The sequence below is a fragment of the Triturus cristatus genome, chromosome 3_1, assembly GCF_964204655.1.
Source record: "Triturus cristatus chromosome 3_1, aTriCri1.1, whole genome shotgun sequence".
Lineage (NCBI taxonomy): Eukaryota > Metazoa > Chordata > Amphibia > Caudata > Salamandridae > Triturus > Triturus cristatus.
The window spans coordinates 246620174-246645092 of record NC_140583.1 but is presented as its reverse complement, the minus strand read 5'-3'; the positions used below and the strand labels follow the sequence as shown (position 1 = coordinate 246645092).

The window sequence follows — 24919 nt, the reverse complement described above, 5'->3', positions numbered from 1 at the left end:
CACTAGGCAGACCTCCACCTGCAATTAAAACAATTATGGCAATCAAGCCAATGTCCTTATCAATGCAGTAATTGACAGTCTTTACTCTGTTTAAAATGAAGACTATTATGCGTCCGAAAATTATATACCCTGCAAGCATCCATGTATTCATCCATATAATGGCTCATTCAAATAGAATGGCAGCTCTAAAATATAAGGTTCTAACTGTTCCAGTTCTTGTGAAGGTCCCAGGCACTCCAGAACAAATATTATGCGCCTTCTAAAAACTACTAGCTTAATTGGTAGCTTAATTAGTGTCTGCCCTAATTGTGTGATTGGCAGTGACTTTACCATGTAAAAGTCCATATACACTCGTATTATTTTAGCAAAAAAGGGAAACACATCAATGAGTCTGTTATTTGCAGAGCTGCTGGATTCAAAGAGGAGAGATACTTATTTATATGTTGACCTACACCTGTGCAATATTTGCATTCTCATGTGCACAGTTCTTTTTATTTTTTTTGGATGCTAACCATTTTTAAAAGCTACAGTCGAATGTTGCTGGATTATTTCTACGTCTAATATCGTTAGTATGATGGTCGTAGACGCTGCTGATTAATGGTTTCCTTTCTTCTTTTCCTTGTGTAGATGCTGGATTAATTGTCCCCAGTATTTCCTACGAGTTGCACAAGAAGCTGTTAGCTGTGGCAGAGCGACATGGGCTCTCTGTGGAGCGCCGGTTGGAGATGTCTGGGGTTTGTGCCAGTCAGATGGCACTCACTCTTCTTGGGGGACCAAACAGGTAAAAGTCCCTGTCTTGCATGCACCGTTGATGCAGTACCCAAGTGAGACAGATAGGCAGGTAGCTGAAACTCTCAATCAAATCTTTATCACTGGCGGTTTGGGATTTTCATCGGTTGTTCCTTCAGTCTATGGGTGCAGCACAACTACCAGGAATATTTACTTACGTTTTGTATTTTGTTTTATAAAGATAAACTTTGTTTTATCTTGCCATACATCACATGTATTAAACCCAACACACATTCGCAAAAACACACACACCTACTTAGACCAACCTTTGGCACTTTTGCATCCACCATTAGGCCTGCGTTTCAGATCACCTTTTTCCTAGAATGCCTTTGATTCTCACAGGTGCCCTGCTCTGTTGCTGAGTTTCGTATGATCAAACTTGTACCTCAGGGATCACGGCTACTGTGTTCTTTGCTGAAGTGAATATCCTTCTGTTAAGGGAATGCGTGTATCTTCTGTTGGAAGATGTATGTGGGTGGGGCAGGGGCAGAAGAAGGCGTAACAAGATTGTGCCTTGTGGTGAGCTAACAGGTTATAAGTCAACTTTTCAGTTGCAGATTTTGATATGTTTCTCCTTTTTTGTTTTGCAGGCTGACCCCCAAAAATGTTCACCAGCGGCCCACTGTGGCGCTGCTCTGTGGTCCGCATGTGAAGGGGGCACAGGGCATCAGTTGTGGGAGGCACCTGGCCAACCACGATGTGCATGTGATCTTGTTCCTGCCTAACTTTGTCAAGATGCTGGAGTCTGTGACCAATGAATTGAACCTGTTCAATAGGACCCAGGCCCAACATGTCTGCAACGTTAAAGGTGGGTAGCTGTGAAACCACTAAACTGAACATGATTCAACATGAAATGCATAGGATAAGATATGAGACGCTGAGGCCAATTGGTGTATGGATGGAAAGTATGGAAGCTGAATTTGTTTCTCAGATACATGTTGACATTATCTAAATTAATTTAAGTGATTGAAGGTATCCAGTAGCCCAGCATTTTTAACATAAAACAATGGAGAAAAAAAAACTTCCTGGGCTTTGGCTACGAATAGCATTTTTCTAACATACAACTAGCATTATCTTAACAGAAAATGTAGAAATCACTAATTTAAAGATCTAGTATCCCAAAAAAGTTATAACCCAGAAGGAGCTATGTTTGTATAGAAAGCATGCCTGCATATGTGACCTTGTGATCGATTAACCTCTTCAGTAGGACCAGAAACCTAGCACCTGCAGGAGCTGAACCTATTCAACAATATCCAGATAACTAGCATGTGTCACACAAGGTTGGGAGAAACGGAACATTTTCAGGGAGTTACATCATTGAAGTAGGTCATAGGATCACCAGGGGATACCTCAGGTTTGTCTAATGGCATTTCATGTTCTCTGAGGCGCTGTCCCTTTTTAGGATTTGCCTAGGCAACGCTTGCACGGTCTCTTCGAGACATGCTGTATTCAGGATATGTGTATGAAGCTCCGCCCACTTTCCGCCCATCTTTTTAATTGGTTCCTGTCCCCTGTCCTTTGTAAATGGTGATTCTTCATTGGTCAATAGGCTTAGTAGTCTCTCCTTCCTCGCCACTCGTAATAACAAAATATAGAAAAAGACCATGGGTCCGAAATAAAGCGGTAGAGAATGCAACAAGGTCTACTCAACTATGTGCTGGGGGGGATCCCTTTAAGGACGGTTCCCCTCAGACACCAAAGGTGTCATGCTTCATCATAGGGGTGCCTCCTCGAGTGAAAGACCTAGTCTCTACGTGGGCTACAACCCCCTCGCTACGAGGGAGGAGCGCAGGAATGTTTTGATATAAATGAGGCAGGTTGTACTAAAACCTCGGTGTGCTAAGTGCTAAGCTGATTTGCAAGTGTGAAAATCTGACGTGGGCTTTAGTGCAAAAAGGGGGTGGTATATTAGAACATCTACAACAACATCCCAGTGGTTTTCAGTGGGTCCCGTGCTCTCCATGCCACTGGAATCAAGCTATCCTGGCTGAAGAAGGGTGAAACCCCAAAACCGGTCCTAGGATGCATGATTCCAGTCCAGGGAGTACCTGGCTTGGCAGTTCGGACCGGACTGTTCCCATGGGGCACAGGGTCAAGACTGATTTGCATATGGCTGGGTTCAAACTGTAATGGCATAGTGAGCAAAAAAAACGATGGATTTAGGCCCAGATCTCTGTACTGGGGTGAATGTATGACATAGTTCTGCATTATGTCCATCAATTGTTATTTTTGCATTTGTCACTGTGATGGTTTGCCACCATCAGATGACGCCGATCAACACATCATGGCTGCCGCCGCCGAGAAACCCGGAAGTGCGGTTAGCGGACTAGTGGATGAAAGCCGGGTGGACGTAGCCGTTGCAAAAGATTGGTGGCGTCCGAAAGAGGTGTCAGGTGTTTCGGAGTGGATTGCGGGCGAGGAGGACGCCAAGCGACCCGAAGGAGAGGACGAACGGAGAGCGAGGAACGCGAACCCGAAGGAGGAAGACGTCGGCTTTGTCAGCTTAGGACGGATAACGCGGGACCTATACACCGGTCGGGTGGAAGAAGGAAAAGAGCACGACTGCTCAAGGAGCATTGCCCTCGGGACCACTGTTCTCCCCAACGGCGAGGAGGCTGGGTCTCCCATCACCACGTCCTAGGAGGGTCGTGGGAGCAGGTAAGTGTCGGGTGCATGCTCTGGGCTGGTTAAGGGGCTGTGGGCACACCTAAAGGGGCACTAGTGAGAGAACACTATTGTTTCCTGAGCACTAGACACGCCACATACATTCGGCTCTGGTGACGGTGCATGTTTTTTCCCTTCCCCCTATATTTTAGGCCTGTGAGAGAAAACAGTACCCTGAGCCCTCTTTTCTTTGTTTTTGTTTTCTGGATCAACGCTTGCCTGACTGTGAGAAGGAACCTGGGACCAGGAGAACCAAAGAAGCCCTCAGTTGTGGACCTTAAAAGCGACAAACCAGTTGTTCCCTCTGTTCACGTTCTAGAACACCTCTTGCCCTATCTGAAGTTAACATACCACGAGTAATAAAAAAAAGAAGAGTAAACCGCTTTTAGTGTTATTGTGATTTCCCACCAAGGGGGGGCAAGGAGATTGTCCCGAGGCCCCGACCACAGTCACCCCGAGTGGGACGGGTATGCTCAGACGTGGGTCCCGTGCTTTCCATGCCACTGGAATCAAGTTATCCTGGCTGAAGAGGGGTGAAACCCCGAAACCGGTTCCAGGATGCTTGTTTCCAGTCCAGGGAGGACCTGGCTTGGCAGTTCGGGCTGGACTGTTTCCATGAGGCACAGGATCAAGACTGATTTGCATATGACTGGGTTCAAACTGGAATGGCATGGTGAGCAAATAAACGATGGATTTAGGCCCAGATCTCTGTACTGGGGTGAATGTATGACATTGTTCTATTCTGTCCATCAATTGTTGATTTTGCATTTGTCACCACTGATACAGGACGGCTCCCCTGCAGCATGGCTGCATTGATCGAGCTAATTGGAGCATCTAAATGTATTAAAGGTGAGGCGTTTGCGAAGACAACAGGATGTAGCTTAATAATTGCACTGTGGCCCACACACAACTTTCTAACCCATTACCTCTTCGATGTGCGTTTTTTAAAACTTTTATTTTAAATAATTTTGCATTTTCTTTTTCGTCTTTACAAAATAAAAACAAAAAGGGCAGGAGGAGTAAGAGCCCCTTAGGTTCTTCATTTTACATTTATGAAGAAAATAGACAGTCCACACTCTCTCTCTTTCCTGCACTCTCCATGTTGTTCAGCGATCCTTGAACACCCCAGAGCAGGAAGCACTCGCTGTCATAGATAAAGCATGGTTATTGTTAAACTGTCCCTGAATACTTTTGCTTCCTGTAGAAGCCGAGCAGTGACGTCTTGATGCTGTGGAATGGAGCTGTAGATCAATCAATCGCTTAATCAATCAGGCGTTTGTAGAGCGCGCTACTCACCTGTGAGGGTCTCAAGGCGCTGGGAGGGGGGGGGGGGGGTATAGGTTCCGGTCAATCAGGGGGTGGGGGGGTGTTTGCCGAAGAGCCAGGGCTTGAGGTGTTTTGCGAAGATGGGAGGAGAAGTTGTCTGTCTAGGTGGAGCGGAAGGGCGTTCCAGGCTTTGACAGCTAGGAAGAAGGATCGGCCTCGTGCTCTGGTTTTTCTGGTGTGTGAGACTATGGCGTAGGAGAGCTGGGCTGATCGTTGGGTCCTTTTGGTTGCGTGGAAATTGATTCGGCTGTTCATGTATGCTGGTCCGATGTCATGAAGGGCCTTGTGTGCGTGGGTGAGCATCTTGAAAGTGATTCTTGCCTCGATGGGAAACCAGTGTAGTGTGTGCAGGAGCTGGGAGATGTGGCAGTGTCTTGGCAGGTTGAGGATCAGTCTTGCGGCGGCGTTCGGGATGTATTGTAGTTTGCGGGTTCTGCAAAAGGTTTAAAATGTTTGCCTCGCCGCACATCAACAGAGCGTTGAGCAGAAGAAAGTTTTATAATTAATGCAGGTGGGAGCAGAGGGAGGGGGGTAGCAGATAAGGGGTAGGCCAAAGGGGAATGAGTAAGTGTTTGTTTGTTTTTTTTTGCACTATTTTGGATTAAATTGCATCCATAAAAACCGCTCAAGACCTACTCTCGGGCATTTAATAAAATGGAACTATTTTAAAGCTACTGCTGTGTAGTGCAGGCCTGGGTGCGAGCACGACCCCCGCCCCCTTTAGGAATGCTGCAGAGAACCACACGGCTGCCTGATGTGCTTATCTCTGTGGGATCCACAACCATGTGTCCACGCATGTCCTTGTAGCTTCCACTCTGCGTGTGCGCAAACCATAACTCACAACAATGGCTGAAAATAGCAGCTCCCCTCCCTGGGCTCCATGAAGTCGCTCAGTAGTATGACCACCTTTCTCCAGATCATTTCTGACAGAATCTCCAGTCTTGAACCTACGCGTCATTGCTTTCTGGTGTGTTTGTCTAATTAAGTGGAATAAAAACAAGACTACAACTCCCAGAATGCATAATACAAACACAATTCAAGGACAGGAAAGTGTGTCCGTAATGACGTGAGAGGGATGATATTGCCTTTCTGGAAGGAACACAGTGAGTGCCAAGACAGACTTGACACCACTGAGTCAAGGGATCATAACTACATGCAATGTTTTTTTTAATGTATTTATTTATTGATTTTTTTGCAAGTGTCCTTGTGATATTTACACTGACTGCTCTGTTTCTCCACCTACACTGCCAAAGAGCTGGTGAACAAAATGTGCAGGATGAATTGAAGCCACATTAAGCCAAGAATTTATACCATAATTCAGGCCAGCCTACACTCTTTCACACAAAGAAATACTGTCAGGGTTAAATTTTTAAGAATAAAGTAAATAGCAGTTGTTGATAGAAAACTTTATCCGATAGCTATTTGTGACACATGTCACATTCTCCCATTACCCAGTTATGGTCGCTGATTTTTCCTTAAGTAATGGGAAGAGAGTGGTTTAAACAGAAACAAGTGTGTATTCTGATTAAATTGCGGTGTTCTGCCAGTAGGATATTGTCTATGTCATGTAAATTACAGCTTAAAGTATAATAATTGGTTTGATTGAACTGGACATGTGCCAGCAAACTAGCGTAATACAAGATGCACAACCATGAATGTGACGCATGTTATTGACACCAGCGGGAGACCATCAAACGCATGCCATCCAGATGTTTACAGTTTTTACTTGTAAACTTCCACCACCTCATTGCACCTTCTGTGTTAACAATTCCACTAAGATTCCCTGTCCTTCCTCTGGTCACCTGATGTCCCAGTGAGCCTTTGCAGCCACTGTCTACCTTGCTGTTGTACAGCACAGGTACTTCTAGTCATCCACGCAGTGGCCATCTGCTAGGGATTTGTTCCTACCCATGTAGCCTCTACTAATCTATATTTGCCTGTGTTTGAGTGTCCTACATTATGTGCCACTATTTGTGTTTGCAGTCATGGTAATTAAGTATTGAGTCCTACATTTCTCAGATCAGTGAATGGCCTAATCTAATGGGACAGACCATGCGTAAGCTTTGCTTGTTTAGTTATAGCGGAGCCCCATTCGATCCTGAATCAAAGCAAGTAACCAGGTGTGTATGGTAACTTAATCAGTTGAGTCACCAGGGTGTAACTACTCTTAAAGTTTTTACATCTGATCTTTTTAGGGTCACATGTCCGCCTTCTCTCTGCTTTTTTTATTGCCTGTTTACTTTCACCACCTCCTCATCTCTTCCCCCTCCCTCTTCTGCCTCTTTCCTCTTGCCTTTCTCTCCTCACCTTTCTTTCTGCCCACTCTCTTTACTACCCCAGTTTCTCCCTTCCTCCATCTCTCTCAATTCCTGCAGCAGAACAATTTTTAACTTCAGCTGACACAACATTTCGAAAGTATATCGACCCACTGCATTCCAGTGGCAAGTACACCACAGCTCCGCATTTCAATGCCAGAGGACGCTTTTCACAAACCTGACCCGTAAAGTACTTTAGGCAAGACACATGCTTCACCCGAGTTTTATTGTGTACATGAAAAATTGCTTCCCATTTGCAGAAATGAATACGGGCGACTCATCAGCAGGCAAAAAGACTACTAACACAGTCTAAGTCTCAGAATAGGTCCCATGCTCAACCCTCGGTAGCTTGGCTGCGAGCAAGCAGGCTTAACTTCAGAGACCGGTATATAAAGCATTTAAAAATGATGGGGCGTGGCTTGCAGCCCAAGATGGAGGTCACATAAGCGGCGACGAGCTCCGGGCTAGGAGGGTCCAAATCCGTCGATTATCCTGCACTTCCCCTTCTGCTACCGCTATATGTCATCTGGTGTGTCACGGCGAGCTGTGCTGGGACCTCCATGCTGTGATCCAGAGGAATTGGGAGGTCGCGCGCGCAGAGTGCGGCCCGCTGGGATTTCCTGCATCGTGACGGACCTGCGGCATGGGAGTGGCCTTTGGAGCAGCGAGTAGCTGTGCAGCCTGCCCGGATGCCTGAAGTCTGACGGCGGGGCCTCTGCATACGAGAGGCCCCGGCTTTGGGCCGGAGTATCGGTGGGCTGTAGCGGAGCCGAGTGGTCCCTAGCAGTAGCAATTGGTGAGCAGGACACTCTGTGAGGAATGTTTTGTACTTTTTTTTTATGGCTGATGAAAGGTCTGGCCGGAGGATCGCCGGCGCTGTGCGATTTGACCTGGGGGACCGGCTTGGAGCTCTAGCCCCCTCCCGCTGCTGATCCTCTTCCCTCGTCGAGGCTGGGCTTGACTACCTTGGAGGCAGAGACAGGGCGAATCATCAGACCTTGCCGGTGTTGGAGGGCCGCTCTGGCCCCTGGGATCCTCCTTGCTGCGTGGTTGGTGCCTCCCCGACCCTCCTCCGCCATTGGACCAACCACTAGGGCTAAGTGGGGGTGTGCTGGCAGCACCGGGTATATGCCTTCCCATGGATGACCCCCATAATAAGTTGCTGCGTGGACCACTGACTCAGTTTTTACTTCCCTCTCCCTCCCCGACCAGACGCGGTATTGTGGAGCCCAGATTTTGCCGCGCAGGGGTTGTTAGCGGATTGGAGAGGGCCTTGTCTTCCCCGGCCAACTCGCCCCGCCGCATTGGAAGTGGCACAGACCCTGAGCTAAAGGCAGTGAATGCTTGGCTTATGTGAGACATCAGTTTTGTGAGCCCGTGTTACTTGCCTGCCTCCTTGATCTCGCATGGCCTCTTGTGCGGTTACTGTGAACTGCTCTTGGACCCTCTGCGGATGCTGTGGAGTGCCCGCGCTCTCCCTTACTGAAATCCTGTGTAGGCCTGACTGTGGGCTCATTTCACACGTTCTAGGACCCAGAGTATACTGGGCACCACGGACTCGGACCTCCTGGTGCTTATAGGAGGGGTGGCCGGGACTGGTCATGGGCAGAAACAGGACGAAAATGCTGCCGAGGTCGGAGTGCACTGGCTCCCCACCTTCTGAGACCTCCTTCCCCCCCGTTGACAAATTAGATGTGATACTTCAAGAGATCTGTGATTCTCGTGCCTCTATAGCGCAACAAATCGGCACTATTTTTACTGAATTTAATTTGTTAAAAGATGAGCATAAAAAACTGGCTGATAAGGTGAAAGACATTGACGATTCAGTTGTGATGCTGCAGCCCCAGGTGAAGGAACATGATGGGCACATCCGTCTCCTACAACAACAGGTTGAGTCTTTACAGGCCCGGACTGATGCGGAAGGGAGGGCCCGGCGCAACAAACCTCCGTATTTTTGGACTCCCGGTGGGGGCGGAGGGTCAACGCCCCACGACCTTCATTGAAGATTGGTTGCGGACCAGGGTGGCTCCCACGGGCTTGTCGGCACACTTCACAGTGGAACGGGCCCACAGAGTACCTATGCGTAAACCTCTCCCTGGTGCTAATCCCATACCGCTGCTAGCTAGAATCCTCAACTACAGGGACCAAGATCATATCTTACAAACAACACGAGAGTCTCGCCCTATCCTCTTTGACGACACTAAAATCTCAATTTTTCCAGATTATACGTTAACAGTCCAACGCCTACGTGCCTCGTTCATGGAAGTTAAGGCCCGAGCCCGCGCTGCAGGATTGACATTTGCTCTTTTGTTCCCTGCCAAGCTCAAAATTATTCACAACCAGCGTGCTTCCTTTTTTGAGACCCCCGAAAGCGCTTGGGAATGGCTGGATAAGAATTACCCGGACACTGCTCGTGTTATACACCCTACACAGTTGCAACCAAAGCCGCAGCGCCTTCCGCGCTGAAGACGGTAAGGACTTACCACACAGAGTAACGTACCTACTACTCCTTCGCAGCGATCAGCGCTGGAGAGCAGACGTGCAGCACTTCGCTCAGCCTCGGCGTTGCGGACATCTCGCGCACCAGCCCATCGGTGGAGGTATCCTCGGATTTGGACTCGGAGGGCAGTATGGTGTTATTTCCCTCTGTGTCCACAAAGCGCAGCAACAATCCACTGGCTGAATAAGTAGTGTAACTGTGTTATGCCCTGTGATGTGCAGAGAGGTATTTCATATAGTTCTCCTGATACTTGTTTGTACCTGATTAGAAGCGCTTACCTCTCTATTACCTGCTATGTTTTATTTGTTGCATTATGCTCACACACTAGGTAGCTTCATAGGAAGCTCTTGGGTAAGCTTTGATGATGTAGTCCCTGGCCCGACCTGTTCGGAGTTACTTTACATATTTACGTTAGGCGGCCCACCCCACTGGTGTGAAGCCTTTCTAGTATTCAGTGTATTGTGTACTTTGTTTGCACACTGTTTGGGCGATTCGAAGTTTTAATTGTTGGACCCTGTATTGGAATGGTTGTTTTTTATGTTTTTGCTACTGATTTGTTTCCTGATGCTCCTGGCGGCAGGGGGGTGGGGAGGGAGGTGTTGAGTAACATGATTGGATGTTATGTCTGTAACAGAATCATATACTGTCATCTCCTGGAATATACGTGGGATGGGGTCTGTATAAAAGCGGCATCGGATGATTGCCCAATTACACTGTCCTCGAGCACAGATAGTGTGTCTCCAAGAAACACACTTGACTGCTTCTGAGCTTGCTAAGGTGCATAGATGTTGGAGGGGACAATTGTATGTTATGGTTTATTCTGCCTTCTCCCGTGGAGCAGCGATTTGGCTGCGAGCGGGTGTTCCTTTTTCATTGACCGATTGTAGGATTGATGACCAGGGGTCGATATGTTCCTTTGCAGAGCACATTGGATGGTACCCGAGTGGTCTTGGGATCGATTTATGCACCCAATATTGATCAAGACACTTTCCTTTCCCGAGCCCTATCGGACTGGGCACATTACCCATGGATATTTGGGGGGATTTTAATGCTGTGTTGGATATTGGTCTTGATAGGTCACACCCCCCTTTGTCCAACCTAGCTCTCGCTATACAAGCGACCAACTTGGTTGATTGGACGAAAGGATGGGAACTGTTGGATGTCTGGAGGATGCAACATGTTGGTATGCGTGAATATTCATTTTATTCCTACTCACACTCCTTGCATACACGCTTAGATCATTTCCTTTGGTCCGCAGGACCTGTTCTCTATGTTAGCAAGTACCACGTAGTTAGGCAAAACCATCTCCGATCATAATCCCCTGCTGTTGGTAGTTCATTGGGGTCGCATTCCTGCGCCAATCCCCACTTGGCGCTTTTAGCCGTTACAGCTGGAAGACCCCATCTATAGAGATACTTTAGCTACCACTATTACCACTTATTTTACAGATAACGAAGGTACGGTATCCTCTAGGATAATTGAATGGGAAGCGTTCAAGGTAATACTCAGAGGGGTCTCTATGGTGACGTTAGTGGGGATTCGGCGAGCAGCCATATGAGATCTTACAGACCAAGAAAGTGCATTACAAGCGTTAGAAATAGCTGCTCAGTCTGGTGCTGGAAAAGTGCCGTATATCAAAGAAGCCAGGATCAGATATGCTGAGTTATTGGAGCACTTGAGGGTGATAGATTTAAATGCGTACACTTTGCGTACTCCCGCTGATTCGGACAGGTCTGGTACACTGTTGGCCAAGTTGATTAGACCACAGCCCTCCCCCGAACCTATTCTGGCCGTATATAATGACCACCATGAACTGCTCACTAAACAAGCAGACATTAATAGGACGTTTTGTGAACATCATACATCTATTTACGACGCTCCACTTCCTAAAGGACCTAGCCCCCAAGCATCTGTCCAAGTTCTTTAGCATTGAGAGGACACACAGATCGTGGGCCACCCCTCTAAGGCCCGGAGCGCCGCCAAGAGTCATCATTGCTCTGCTCTTTAACTATAGGGATAGCAATGCGATCCTGCAAGCCACACACACTAAAGGACCGATGCTATTTGAAGGTCATCCCATATCAATATATCCTGATTATACACCGCAGGTCCAGGAGCGGAGGAAGACCTTCTTAAACGTCAAGAGGCACATCCATGATCTCAGCATGAAGTATAGCCTGGTGTTCCCTGCAAAGCTACGAGTGTAAAAAGATGGCCGTACTCTGTTTTTCCAAACAGCTGTTGAGGTGAGCGACTGGCTAAATTTCAGTGCGATCCCTGTGGGCCTGCCTGGTCCTGCCCACAGGATCATCTAGATCATCGGCGATGGGGGAAAATGCCCAGGAACGACATAGGGGCCCAAGACAGAAATCAAGGTCTCGGCGAGGGAGTTCCGTCAGGATTCGAGTTCACCTCGATGGTACGCTACAGGCCTAAGACCTTGAGACTATACAAGAATCAGAGACTGCAACTCAGGACACTGGACTGGACTCAAGGGGTCTAGAGGAAGCAGCTGAATAGTTGTACACAGCAAGACACAAATGATGAGCACACCACACACAGGGGAAGGGTAGGAGAAGTAATGTAAAGCTGAGAGTCATCAATGATTTGTACCAGTCATAGATCTAGCATGCATATATGTTAAGTTGAGATGTAGGACGGATAGGTAAGCCGTACCGGGGGGCTACCACCCCTTGTTGGCGGCTGTGGGTGGAGTAGGGCTTACCAGAAAGCAGATATCCTGCATCACAAAGGGGGGATGTGACTCACAGGAATGCCTGGAAGGAGGGGAGGACTTGAGGAGAGGGGGTGGTTTGTGATATGTTTAAAGGAGGTTGCATGTTTACGTTGAATCTAAAGTGTCTAATGCATGAATGTACGGGGCATGGCGAATTACCAGAAAAGAAGAAGGGTGTTGGAATATTTGAAAGGCTACAAAGTGACAATTGCAAGAAATGCATGTATGGGTAGATGCGGTCCCATGCGTTCGGAAGAGTTGGTGAGGCCAGATGTACGCCACTTCCTATTGGTTCGCCTGGGGAACACTTATATGGGTAGCACTCCGGGGTACCCTTCCAGCACAAACAACATGTGACGGATCCAGAGGGACGCTATGTGATATTATATGGGAGGGGCGAGAGATATGTTTCATTAATGTGTACGCCCCCAATACGGATAGCCCTGACTTTTTCACAACTCTGATGGACGTAGCTGCCCCATTTCTGGGAGCCGTGGTGATCTGGTTAGGAGACTTTAATTGTCTTAGATGCACAGCTGGACAGGGACCCGCCCAGAGAGAATACTAAACTGTGAACAACCAGGGCTAGGATAGATATCCTGACTGGCCTGCAACTCAAAGACATATGGGAACGCGTAACCCTTCGAAGAAGGTATTCTCCTCCCACACCCCTGCAACAAATACGTTCAGTCATTTAGATTACTTCTGTATCTCTTCGGGATTGGCCCAAGGGGTGGATGGAATCTCCTACTTACCTAGGTATCGGTCAGATCATTTACTGCTAATACAGAGTCTCAAAAGAGGAGGAGGGTGACTGGGGATACCACTATGGCCCCTGCGTGGAGAGGCACTGTTTGATCCCGCATATGAGGCCACCCTCACGGAAGCACTCCCTCATTACTTCAACGAAAACTGGAGGACCGCAGCCACCAGAGCAACTGAATGGGAGGCAATGAAGGTGGTGATCCGTGGGGTAACCATTAAGACTACCTATGTAGTTTGACACCAGCTGGAACAGGACAGTCGCACACAGGAACAGAGACTGGGTAGCCTGGACGCTGCCCTGCATAGAGAGCCGCAGGCTTGGAAGATGGGGGGGGGGGGGGGGGGGGGGGGTTGGGGGGGGGTGTGCGGGAAGAGCTTATGCTTCTTGGGGGTAGGCTGGAAAAACATAAATACATAATATATCGTTGGGGACTACATATGGAAGGGGCTAAAGCCGGGGCACTCTTAGCGAGATTGATGAAAGCGAAGTCCGCTCCTACCCTATCCTGCAAATACAGGATAGAAACAGAGAGATGGTCTGTACCCAGATGCAATTGTAGATACTTTAGCTCACCACATAGCCACTACCTGTCAAACCAACACAACTACATCCCTAGAAATGATAAAAGATTATCTCAACCATATTGAGTTTACCCAGATACATCCAGAGAAGGCGGAGGCCCTAGCAGCACCTAAAACTAAAGAGGAGGTATTATCCGCTATCAGATATCTTAAGACTACTAAATGTCTGGATAGTAATGGTCTCCCCGCTGAATTTTTTCAGCGGTTTGCACCAATCATAGCTGACCAACGACTGGAGGTTTTTAACGAAGCACGGGAACGTCGATATATGCTAGGCTCCATGCAGGAAGCGCTGGTATCTATGATCTTAAAGCCAGATCGGAACCCTTTGCAGCCTGGCTCAGATCGGCCGATTTCACTCCTAAACCTAGATGGGAAGACTCTCTGCAGAGGTCTGGCCTTACGATGGGGAATCTATACAACAATGGTACATTTATGACCCGAGAGGAGGCAGCAACTACAATTGACCTGGGTATGGGACAGTTTTCACAGTATGGCAAGATTACGGCAGTGGCCCGGGAGTTATGAAATTCCTTCCAAAAGGAGCCCCCCTTTTACATCTGTCCTCACCACCATAATCTCAATGATGGGGGCGACGCTTAATCTCCCATATTTATAGGTCTCTCCGAGACGATTTTCCAGTCACGGCCCTCCCAGTCAAGACAAGATGGGTAGAGGTCACGGAAGAACCCATAGCAATACAAGAGTGGGCAAGGATACATGAAGGTGTCCGTGAAGTCTGCTCCAACGTGCGCTTTAAATACAACATAGTGCACCAAGTATATCTAATCCCCCCCCCTTCCCCCCCCACCCCCCCATCCCCATAGGCTAAGCAAAATTTACCCAGAACGCTCAGTTGCCTGTCTCAGGTGTGGGGAAGCAACAGCGTACTTTGGGCACATACTATGGGAATGTAGGAGTTTGCACCCTTTCTGGGAGGGGGTGTTGGAGTCTATATACAGGGCAACAGGACGGTCCATCCCTAGAACGATATGTTCAGTCTTACTGCCCCTAATTCCCACCCCGAAGAAGAAAGAAATGAGTAGGAGGTTTGTGCTACTGGGGTTGGTGATGGCAAAGAGAAGTATAGCAATCTCGCGGCTTAGCCTACTCTCCCCACCCATAAGCAAGTGGATGCGCGATATGAAAGAATGGGCAACCGCCGAACTGATGCGGTTCAAACATATCAGGAAAGATGATAGGCTGGAAGGGGATGTACGAGCATGGTCTGCGATAATCATAGACTGGAGAGACTCACAAGAGGGGAAGCGAGAAGAGAGTGGAGATGCACAGCAGGCCCCGGAATGAGAACTGGGATGAATGGTTGCATGGTACTGCAACTTTCTGATGGTTGCCGATCCACAGACAAGAGCACAGATGTAGGGCACTGAGACACAGAAGGTTGGGTGGGAAGTGGGGAGTTAAGTTTATAGTACACTATGGGTTTGGGTACGCCTCTGATTAGCATGACGTTCCCTATAAGGCCCTAGTACATAATGTGGCAGGGGGAATCAAAACTACCTTCAAGTCCCTAGTATATGAGGACATGGCAGTTTAGAGGCCAGCTGCCCTTTCTACACTTACATTGGGGCTCTGCTGAGTCCTTAGGTCAGTGCTTAATTTGTAAAAAAAAAATTAAGTGCCGGGGCGCTTCCCGAAAAGCCACTGCAGCCAGCACCACACATTGCCCCTGCCAGCACTGCCAATGACAGTAACAACATAACACCTAACCTTCGCACTCCTACAAGTGTGACGTTTCAGATTATTTCAGGCCCCACAAGGCTATAATAATGGCGTGAGAGGCTGACTTCATGTTCAGTGCCATTTGACTTAATAAAAACAGTTGTTGTGCACATCTCAGACAGCTCTACCATGTGGTAGACTGTCACTAGAGTTGGAGATTATGCTGACAATTAAGTGGTGGAGCCGAGCACTGGAAACCACCAGTTCAAATTAAGCACTGATTAGAAGTATATAACGCGTATCAGTGCACACTTCAAATACTTCATCACATTGTCATACAACTCAATGGTACAGATTTTATCGAGTTTGAAAGGATGAGAAGCTGAGTTGGTTGTCTTCGAATTAGACCCTGGCTGACATGCATAGTTCTCGGTTTCAGATGCGGTTAATCTCTGAGCTATCAGCCTTTAATTATATATATGCCTATATCAGAAGTGCCTGTGGAAGGAAAATTATAGGTGTGGTACAAAAGCAAACTGGACCACCTGGGTTAGGACGTGAGAGATGTGCCTCAGTTGGATGCATTAATGAAAGCAATATTTATTTTTTACTGTCTCTATAAAGGCGTTTAATACTTTGAACACGTGTGTATATGTGCTGCCACTGCAATGTTCGTTTATGTAAGCACGCACATGAGATTTACTTGGGAGGGTGTGTGTGTGTGTACGTGGCATACATAGCAGTGTGTGTGTTCACCTTTGCTGTGTCTAGCTATTGCTCGGCGAAAGTGCGCAAATTATTTTGAAAAATGTGCGCATGCATGGGGTGAAATATTTAGAATGTGGGTGTAGCTACATGTCTAAGGCATTCCCAGGTGCCTCTGTTTGCGAGCGTGTGCATGCTCTTGTGAACGATGTTGAAATAATGGTCATGTCTTTGTGTGAGCTAAGTGTGTGTTTGTGCACGTGTTTGTGCACATATATGTGTTTGTCTGGAGGATTATGTATGTGTGTGCAGGCGTTTGTGCACATTTGGCTCTCGCAGCCACAACGCTCTTCAACCGGGGACTCCGGAGAAGAACAGCAATGTCTGCGGTGAGTCAGTGACGTAATTATATTTACTTTGCATGTAATATGGCATTCTGGCAGATGCAGATACTGTAGACCCAGCCCTGATGAATAAGTGCTGGTGCTAAGTACCGGAAAGCACCGGCACAAACTAAGCCCTGGTTTTAAAACCCCGCTGTGTTGCAGGACTGATTTCAACATGTACATTGTGCCCAAACTCGACTATTGTGTGGGGCACTTAAAAAGTAATAAACTGCTATATTCTGGCATATTAGGTACCCCTAGGTGTCCCAGTGGGGGGAGTATTTATAAGGCGGACCCTTATAAAATGGGGTTTATATGCCTTCGGTTTAGTGAAATTGCACATTTCACTTCCCACAGTTTAGTAAAGTGCCTCCCAAAATCGACTTTTGTGTTAGGAGCACTGTGGAGTGAGGTTCTGCAATATTTTCAAATATTCAGAACCCCTAAAGTCTCCCCTAGGTATTCCAAGGGTGGAGGTCCTGTAGATATAGACAGGGTCCGATAAAAGATGTTTTTATAAACCCTGGTGTTGGAGAAATTGCCCAGTCCATTTTTTCCATGGCACATCCCCAGCCACATAGGTTAACATAGCAGCAAGTTATTAATTAAAAAGTCCCGTCAGGAAAACTCCAAAAATATATTTCAAGGACTCACTAGAATGGTTTTGATAAATCCAACAATATACTATTGTTGAATTTATTGTAAAATGTACAGGCAAGAAGTTATAAGACTTTCTTGTCTGTAAGCCAAAGTTCAGCCTGTATTGATCTGCCCTGATTGGTCAGAGTTAAGTGGATTATCCAGGCTGCTTTGATGAGGTGATAAGTAGCCCCTGGGGTGAAGGAGTCATTCTGGGAGGAGTGGGTTCTGCTTCATTGGAATGCCAGAGAAAGGGGGAAGGGTCATAAACAACTATCTTCAAATGAAGGAGACAGGCAGGAAAAGCCAGTTTCATTTAAACCCCTACTCTTTGAACCCAGTAGGCTTAAGGAAAGAATGTGTAGATGCCAGGGGGAGGGAGTATATGGAAATGAGCTATCCTCTAGGTTGGTTTAGCCAGCTCTTGCCTCTCTGCTGACACTTAAGCCATATTTAATTTTGGAGAAAGTGCTTTGTGGGAGACCACTGTGCCACACTCTGTATGAAATGGTCATGCTCAGGGGTCTTGTCCTGCACCTCATTGGACAGGAGTACCCTCCTGTGTGAACCCAGAGAACACTGAATAAGCACGAGAGGGGCAGTGCATCTCAGCTCTGCTGCTTGAAACTAAGAAGGATTGCCAAGCTAGAAACTTGATTTGCACCATCGGGCACTGCATTCTGACTGACTGCGCCTGCTGCAGTATCTGAAATACAGCCCTTTGTTTGTACCTTGTTTCAAGAGGAATAAAGAGTGGACTCCCTGCAAGCTACAGATTAACAGAGCTCACCTGCATCAACTCCACCAAGAGTCCCCTGCCTCAGTGTATCCAGTAGACTTTTAAGGGTGTTGTCAAGGTGCCTTGTGGGAATTGTGGCCCCAACCTTTCAAGGACCATCTTGGAGATTCTAGACCCGTGGATTGTGTTTAGGACACTTTGGACCCTCAAGAGAAACTTCAGGAAGAAGTTCCAGACGTTTGGGAAAGTTTGCTGAACTTCAGTGAAAAAGCTCCAGAGGGTGACCAGACTCTCACAGAAAGGCAATCCGGTAAACCCTCACCGAATCCGGCCTGCTAGAGGAGGCTACAAGACATCTGGTGAGATATCCTCCAGAAAAGTTTCGAAGTGTGAATCTTGACGGGCGCCTCGCACTTAGCGTATCCGACCAGGGCTCCATCACGGTTGGCCTCAAACTTTGACTTTGTCCCGGTCAGAGGCGACCAAATGTCCAGAAGTGGCACTATTTGTTTCAAAACATTAGAAAATTAGAAAGTGTTTCATATTTAAAAAATAATCTCTGATTCCCTACATTGGATTTTTTTCATTTAGGTGTCATTTTATAAATTGGTGTTGGATTTTTATTGTGCTCCTTTTTTTTTTTTTTTAACAATCTTTAATGGAATTATACGGCATATTGCAGTAATAGTTCACTCATGCCGTATCAATTAGAATATTTCCTTTGTTACAGGATCGATGTGAAATTGAACTTCCTTACACTTAGGTGTTCTCAATGTATTCTACGTGTGTTTTCAGCATAGCACCGGCCCTTGGCCTCGTTAGGTAGAGCACAGGGACAGTCAGTCAGTTACCACCTGTACCAGCCAGCAACAAATTGGTAGTGCCCAGGGCACAGGATGACTTTGCAACACCTCTGCATCAAATTGCATTATGCCACAGCTTAAAAGAATCCTCCAGGGATCCTTTGTGCCCATTCAGCCAGTGAACGGGCCAAACTACTACTTTAGCTCAGTGTTTTCCTATTTTGACCATCTGCTGGGATCCACATGAGCATCTATCCATATTTTGTCCAGGCACTACTGCATCAATTTACGTCTGCAGAGAAGATCATTTTGCTCAGTTCGTCCTGCAGGTTAACATGGTGTAAAGCCCACTATTAGGAAGCCAGCTCCCTGGTGGCGGGCATTGCCTTTGTATCAGTTCAGACGGTGAGGCATCTGTGTTTAAATGTGGATGCACCCAACTAAAGAATAGGTTACTTGCCTTTGGTAACGTTCTTTCTGGTGGATACTCTAACTTAAGATTGCTCACTGCCCACCCACCTCCCTATTTAGTGGCCTGGACTTTTGGCTACTGATGAGGTCACAAGTTGGGGATCGCACATTGACAATGAATGATCAGTTATGTTAAAGGTGCTCCTCCTTCTTGAGTACAGAATTTATACTGAGTAACTCTTGTCAGCACACAGGGCTGGCACCATTATGCGACTCCTGATTCCTGATATGCAATGGAAGTCGATGACACAACCTGTAGGAGCTATTGCAAGAGTTTCCGGATACAGCCTGGTTTCTTGAGCGATTCACAAGGTCCAGAATCTGCAGTTGAGCATAAACCACAAAGAGCAATAACAAAGACAAGCAACTTATACAACATGATAATATTTCATAAATAACTTTGTGTATTCTTCACCAGGACACATGTTGTAGGTACAAAAACAAGACCTCTGAATCAATGGGCAGAGACTGTTGGGGACAGCTCAGAGAAAGATCTTGACAAGCTGAGTTTGCTAGTGTTTAAAAGGCACTCTAATAGTGCTTACCAATCCCCCAACCCCCCTCCCCCCCCTTGTCTTTTCGATTACTCTGAACCGCCTGTATGGTTATTGAGTTATTTGTCAAATTTACCAAGTTAAGACAAGTTATTATGCATATTTTATTGCAAGAAAACTTGACTACGTACTCGCATGTGACTGGTTTCATCACTTCATACTGCACTTTTATCCTCCAGATTTTTAGCACTGAAATAGAAGCAGGGGATGCTTGTCGTGACTAGAATGCATGAGCTGGAATTCAGCACGTGTTGATACAGAAAGATACTTAAAGCCAAAAATATGCCCAAAGCATTGGAGGAAATACTACATAATTTCCATCGACTTCCAGTTAGTAACATTTCTGTCTGAATAAAAGACTGTTTGCATAGAATAAAAGCGCAAGAAAAAAGCGGATTGAAAGAAATTTACCAGTTAAAATTCCTGTGAATACACATCAAACATTAAAATATTATGTGAAATTGATTTAATTGGATATCTGTTTTCAAAAAAGTGCAAACTGTACGTTCTGAGATCATTCTGACTGAGCCGGTCGGCCTCCAAAAAGATGTAGAGAAATCTGCCGTGAGACGATTAACATAAACATATCTCCCTTCTTGACACAAACATTTATGTATCAAGACTGCTTTGCCATGTTTAAATAGAATAAAGAAGGCAAAAATAGGTGGACACCCTTAAAATTATGTGAAGATGATAGCTGCTATATATGAGTATTACATACAGAGACCAAGAACCACCTATTGCAGCCCAGAGTTGATTCTCAAATTTACTTGCCATTCGTAAGCCATCCGTACTAACAGTACAAGAAACGCGCACGTTTGCAGACAAATCTTCGGGATCCTGGTCTTTGCTGAAGGTGAATCCTCCTTGTGGAGCTGAATAAATTATAACTATGGCCTGCCCTGTCATTATTAAATATTAGTTTACATTCAGCAATCGCTCCCCAAAATGTTTACTTTGTCCAAGGCAAGAACTTTCCATTTGAAAAGTACAAAGATAAAGCTATACAAGCACTTCAAACAATATCCAATATTACCTTACATGGACCATCAAGCATGAATTCCACTATACATCATTTATTTAGTCCAGTAAATAAGTGAATTACGTTATCCGTTTTGATTCTTTGGTGTAATTTCAGAAGCCCATTAGAATGATACATGCACATATTTATTAACAAATAAATTAAACTTCCAGATTACAGAACGGAGTTCAGCCTAGGCTATGGTTTTAGGACACTGAATCAACCAAGCATCATGAAATATTTGCCAGTCCAGTTGTTTTTTTTATACATAATAGAGTACAGTTATGTTCATCTCAAGCTAGCTTCAATTAAAGCTTATTGTGGTTCAGTTTAACCCATGCCTAATCGTATCTCCACATATACTCCCAATATCACAGACCACCTTAAAGACGAGTGTAACTGCATTAGACTGTACATTTTCTTTCCGTCTCATTTTTGCTCCTTTATTGAATATGGTTCGTTTATTTATGCATAGGAACATTTTGCATACACCATGTAATGAATTACATGACTGGGTATTGCGGTTGGCAGGGCCAGTGTTCTGTGAACCTTAATTGCGTTTATGCAATCTGAGTGGCACTGGACATGCTATTGCTTTCCCGCCCCTATGTCTACTGCCTTGAAATTACAATTTGGCACTACAGAACTGGAAGATACAGGGCGAGCGGTGTGTTCAGAGAGCACAAGGAGGTCTCTGGGAGACTCGGTAGAGTGATTCGGGGTGCTGGTGGAGATCTCATTCAACCCCAGAGAAGAAGTAATTGAGTTCCTACTCTCAGACAAGATGGATTACCTTATTTAATAACTCTACCCATACATGAAATCCTAGCAGAGTACAATACCATACCCACCCGGATGTTTTTTGTGGATTTATTGAAAACGTAAGGGCCCAAATGCCTTTGTAATTATCTGCGACAGCCTATAGGTCTCTCTCTACTTCAAACAACCATTGTTTTTTCTCTCGTTGATAGAACAGTGTTTTAGTCAGTTGACGTCTTATCTGTGGCAACATTTTCTAAGGACTAAGTGTGGATATATTTGATAACATCTGTATTGCTTGCACTGATAAACTAGAAGATAGCCTCACATCTGCAGTATCTCTATAGATGCAGGTTTTTGTTAAATTGTTGTTGTCCTAACTAGTCAGGTAGACCTAGTGCAGCAATGTACACCAGAATTCAGTTAGTGTCATCAAGCAATTGCCTTAGTGAAGGTAGATCCTGCCTGTAAGGGCTGGCTTGTTATTGCATCGGTCAACTCCCAAATGTCTTTCATGAGATGAAAAATGTTAGAGCTTTCTAGCGGTAAACGTTGCAGGATCTGTTTCCATCATGCTCTTTAACACCACTATTAATTTGTTTTTCAGATTTGCCCGATTTTCCAGTGGACTTGGTGATCAACTGCCTGGACTGCCACGAGAACGCCTTCCTGCATGATCAGCCCTGGTACAAGGCAGCGGTGGAGTGGGCCAGCCGTATCCGGGCACCCGTGCTCAGCATCGACCCACCCGTAAACGAGCTAGAACAGGGAATAGATGCCAAGTGGTCTCTTGCCTTGGGGCTGCCACTTCCTCTGGGTGAACGAGCAGGGCGTATTTACCTCTGTGACATTGGAATACCCCAGAAGGTTTTTCAGGAAGTGGGGATAAACTATCACTCACCCTTCGGCTGCAAATTTGTTATCCCACTGCACTCAACATAGAAACAAGAGCGGTTGTTGATGGGTGGATGTGACCAAAAGGGCTGGGAAAACCCTACTGCAAATTCACCCGAGTATATGCTGTGAACTCAGAGGCCTTAAAGCATGTCACTATAAAGCTATTTCATTTCGAGCAAAGGCCCTTGCAGCACCTTCATGGACTAGGTCTACATCGCAAAGGGATGCTTCACTTGTGGGTCATTCTTTTTCTTTATTCCCCCAGTGTTGTGCCATGCTGTGAAAGAACAGCTGACTGTGGACAGTGTTAAATGGTGCGGCTCTTGCAAGGTCGAGAAGCGAGCACTGCAAGCTCTCCAGATATGATGGGGGGGCAGGGATATTGTTTTGTTTTTGTGTAAGTCAAACGTTACAGCTACTTTCTACAGCTGTATGGGATAGCTACCAAAGCAAGATGTGGAATGAGTGTTCAGTTTTGAAAATTGTGGGGAGCAATTTTCTTCATTTCGTTAACACAAGGGAGTTTGTTATTCGCCTCATAAACACAAATGAGCCTTGTAGACTTTTGGTGCCTCAGACTTATCGATAAGTACAAGATGACAGGTCTTTTGGGATTGATGACTGACCATGAGTGCAGAAACCTATGTTGTATTTCACATTTATTGCCATTTTTTTTGGACAGTTTTAATTATCAGGGTACAGATGAGTGCGTTCTAATCCCAGTTGTTCAGAAGTCAGACAGACCTCCCAAAGTATCATGTGAAGATTTGGATTACAAGTCAGTTAACATTTCTGTTCTGTTTGTTCTATGAAACCCCATGTTTGTACAGTCCTAGGTGGACTGAGTCCTTGTTTCTGGTAGAGGTACTGCTGTGCAAGGGAATGTCCAGGGTAAAATGTTCAACTGTGGCAATGGGAAAACATTATTTTACTTATAAAGAACGAAATATGTTACAAGAGTGATTGTTTACTATATTTATAATCTGCCCTTGCTTGTACTACAGCGCTGTTTGTTTACATTGAAAGGTTTCATGACATACTCTGCCAACACCCTTTGCTATAAACACGATACACTTTAGACTTAATATCACTTTCAGGTTTAACTTTCTTTCAGTATGTTGAATGTCTTTATTTCTACTTAGAACTTTGATTTTTAAATATTTTGAGCATTCTCCCTTCACACTCCCTTGTATGTAATAGAAGGAAATGGGGTAGTTACACTAAAGGGTGAAAGGGGTGGGAAGGGAGACAGTAGGATGACAGGGTAGAGTTGTCTATTGAGAGTGATATATTCAGATGAGGGGAGGAGTAAATTGCAAATGTTTGTCCAAAAGTGCAGCGGCACAGTACATGGCATGCAGAAGACAAAAGAATTACCATTCGGTTGAAGAGTAGCTCATTCAGTTACAATTTTACTAATATGTAATTTGGTTGTGCTAAACATGCTACTGCCTCAGATTCTGTAATGCTGAAGAGACACACCCATTTCCACACCTCACCCAACCACTTCCTACGTTCCACCTATATAATCCTTACTCTTTTCTTACCTTGTCTCCCACCTGCCAGTTTACAAATGACTTTTTATTTTTTGCAGATGTTCCTCACACACTCTTTTACTCATTTGTGTCTCCTACTCACTTTTCTCTTGGCCATTTCTTCTGTCCAGCTGACCAGACATTGGCTAGGCTATCCATAATGCGTTACCACTGTGCTAGATAGTTTAATCTGCGGGCTTTAGAAAAAATCTTTCTATTCACAAGTCCTCCTCATTCACTCTCTATGAATTCCGCTTTGTACTCTTTCAGGACAGTTCATAGCAATCTTGTAGCTGCATTAATGGTTTTAATCTCATGCACTCTCTACGGATTCCGCTTTGTACTCTTTCAGGGCAGTTCATAGCAACCTTGTATCTGCATTAATGGTTTTACAGGCAATCCAGCCAATATCATAAATAGGGACAGCGGAGTTAATATTCCTGAGTACATCTACTCTATTACCATTTCTGAATGACTATTGGCTCTCTGTCCTAATATCCAAGGTACACTGATGTTTTCTGTCCAGATCTGTGTTTGGACCCTTTTTTCTCTATCCCGATTTCTGAGGAACCCATTGGCTTTGATTTCCGAAGTAGTTCACTGCCCTGTGTGCTGAAAAACTGATGGACTCCGCTGTGTTCCGTCTTAATTTCCAAAAGAGGCTTATAGCCCTCTTGATTTCTGTCACGTGGGTAATTAGTGAGCTAAAAAGGAAGGGGTTGCGACTAGTATAAACAGGTGCTGTTTTGAAAATCAATCACAGTGTCACGAGAGCCAGCTTCCCCATTTGTTTTCTGCTACAAGTATGACCAGCTATGTAAGTATTGCCCTGGAAATGAACAGGGGATTTTATACAGTGCCTCAAGCATGTTCTTAGCCTGTTTCAGTGTGCCATGCTACTTGCCAAAACAGCGCTTAAACTCCCCATCAGGGGTAACAAGCGCTATATAAATGCAAATATTTTCCCTCTTCTATCCCTCCGCTATCCTTCTGAATCCAAATAACTGACTAACATATCCACCACTCAAATTACTTTCATATTTCAATAT

At 45.7% G+C, this 24919-nt stretch overlaps 1 protein-coding gene across 1 annotated transcript in view; it reads left to right on the top strand.

The window, feature by feature from the left end:
• The window catches only part of EDC3 (enhancer of mRNA decapping 3), a 229130-nt gene extending 205838 nt beyond the window's left edge, over nt 1–23292 (top strand). The window contains exons 5-7 of the mRNA XM_085643788.1: nt 628–781; nt 1380–1597; nt 22046–23292. Coding sequence (XP_085499914.1) covers nt 628–781; nt 1380–1597; nt 22046–22380 — 707 coding nt within the window. The 3' untranslated portion in view covers nt 22381–23292. The remainder of the gene's footprint in view (nt 1–627; nt 782–1379; nt 1598–22045) is intronic.
• The last annotated feature ends 1627 nt before the right edge of the window (nt 23293–24919 follow it).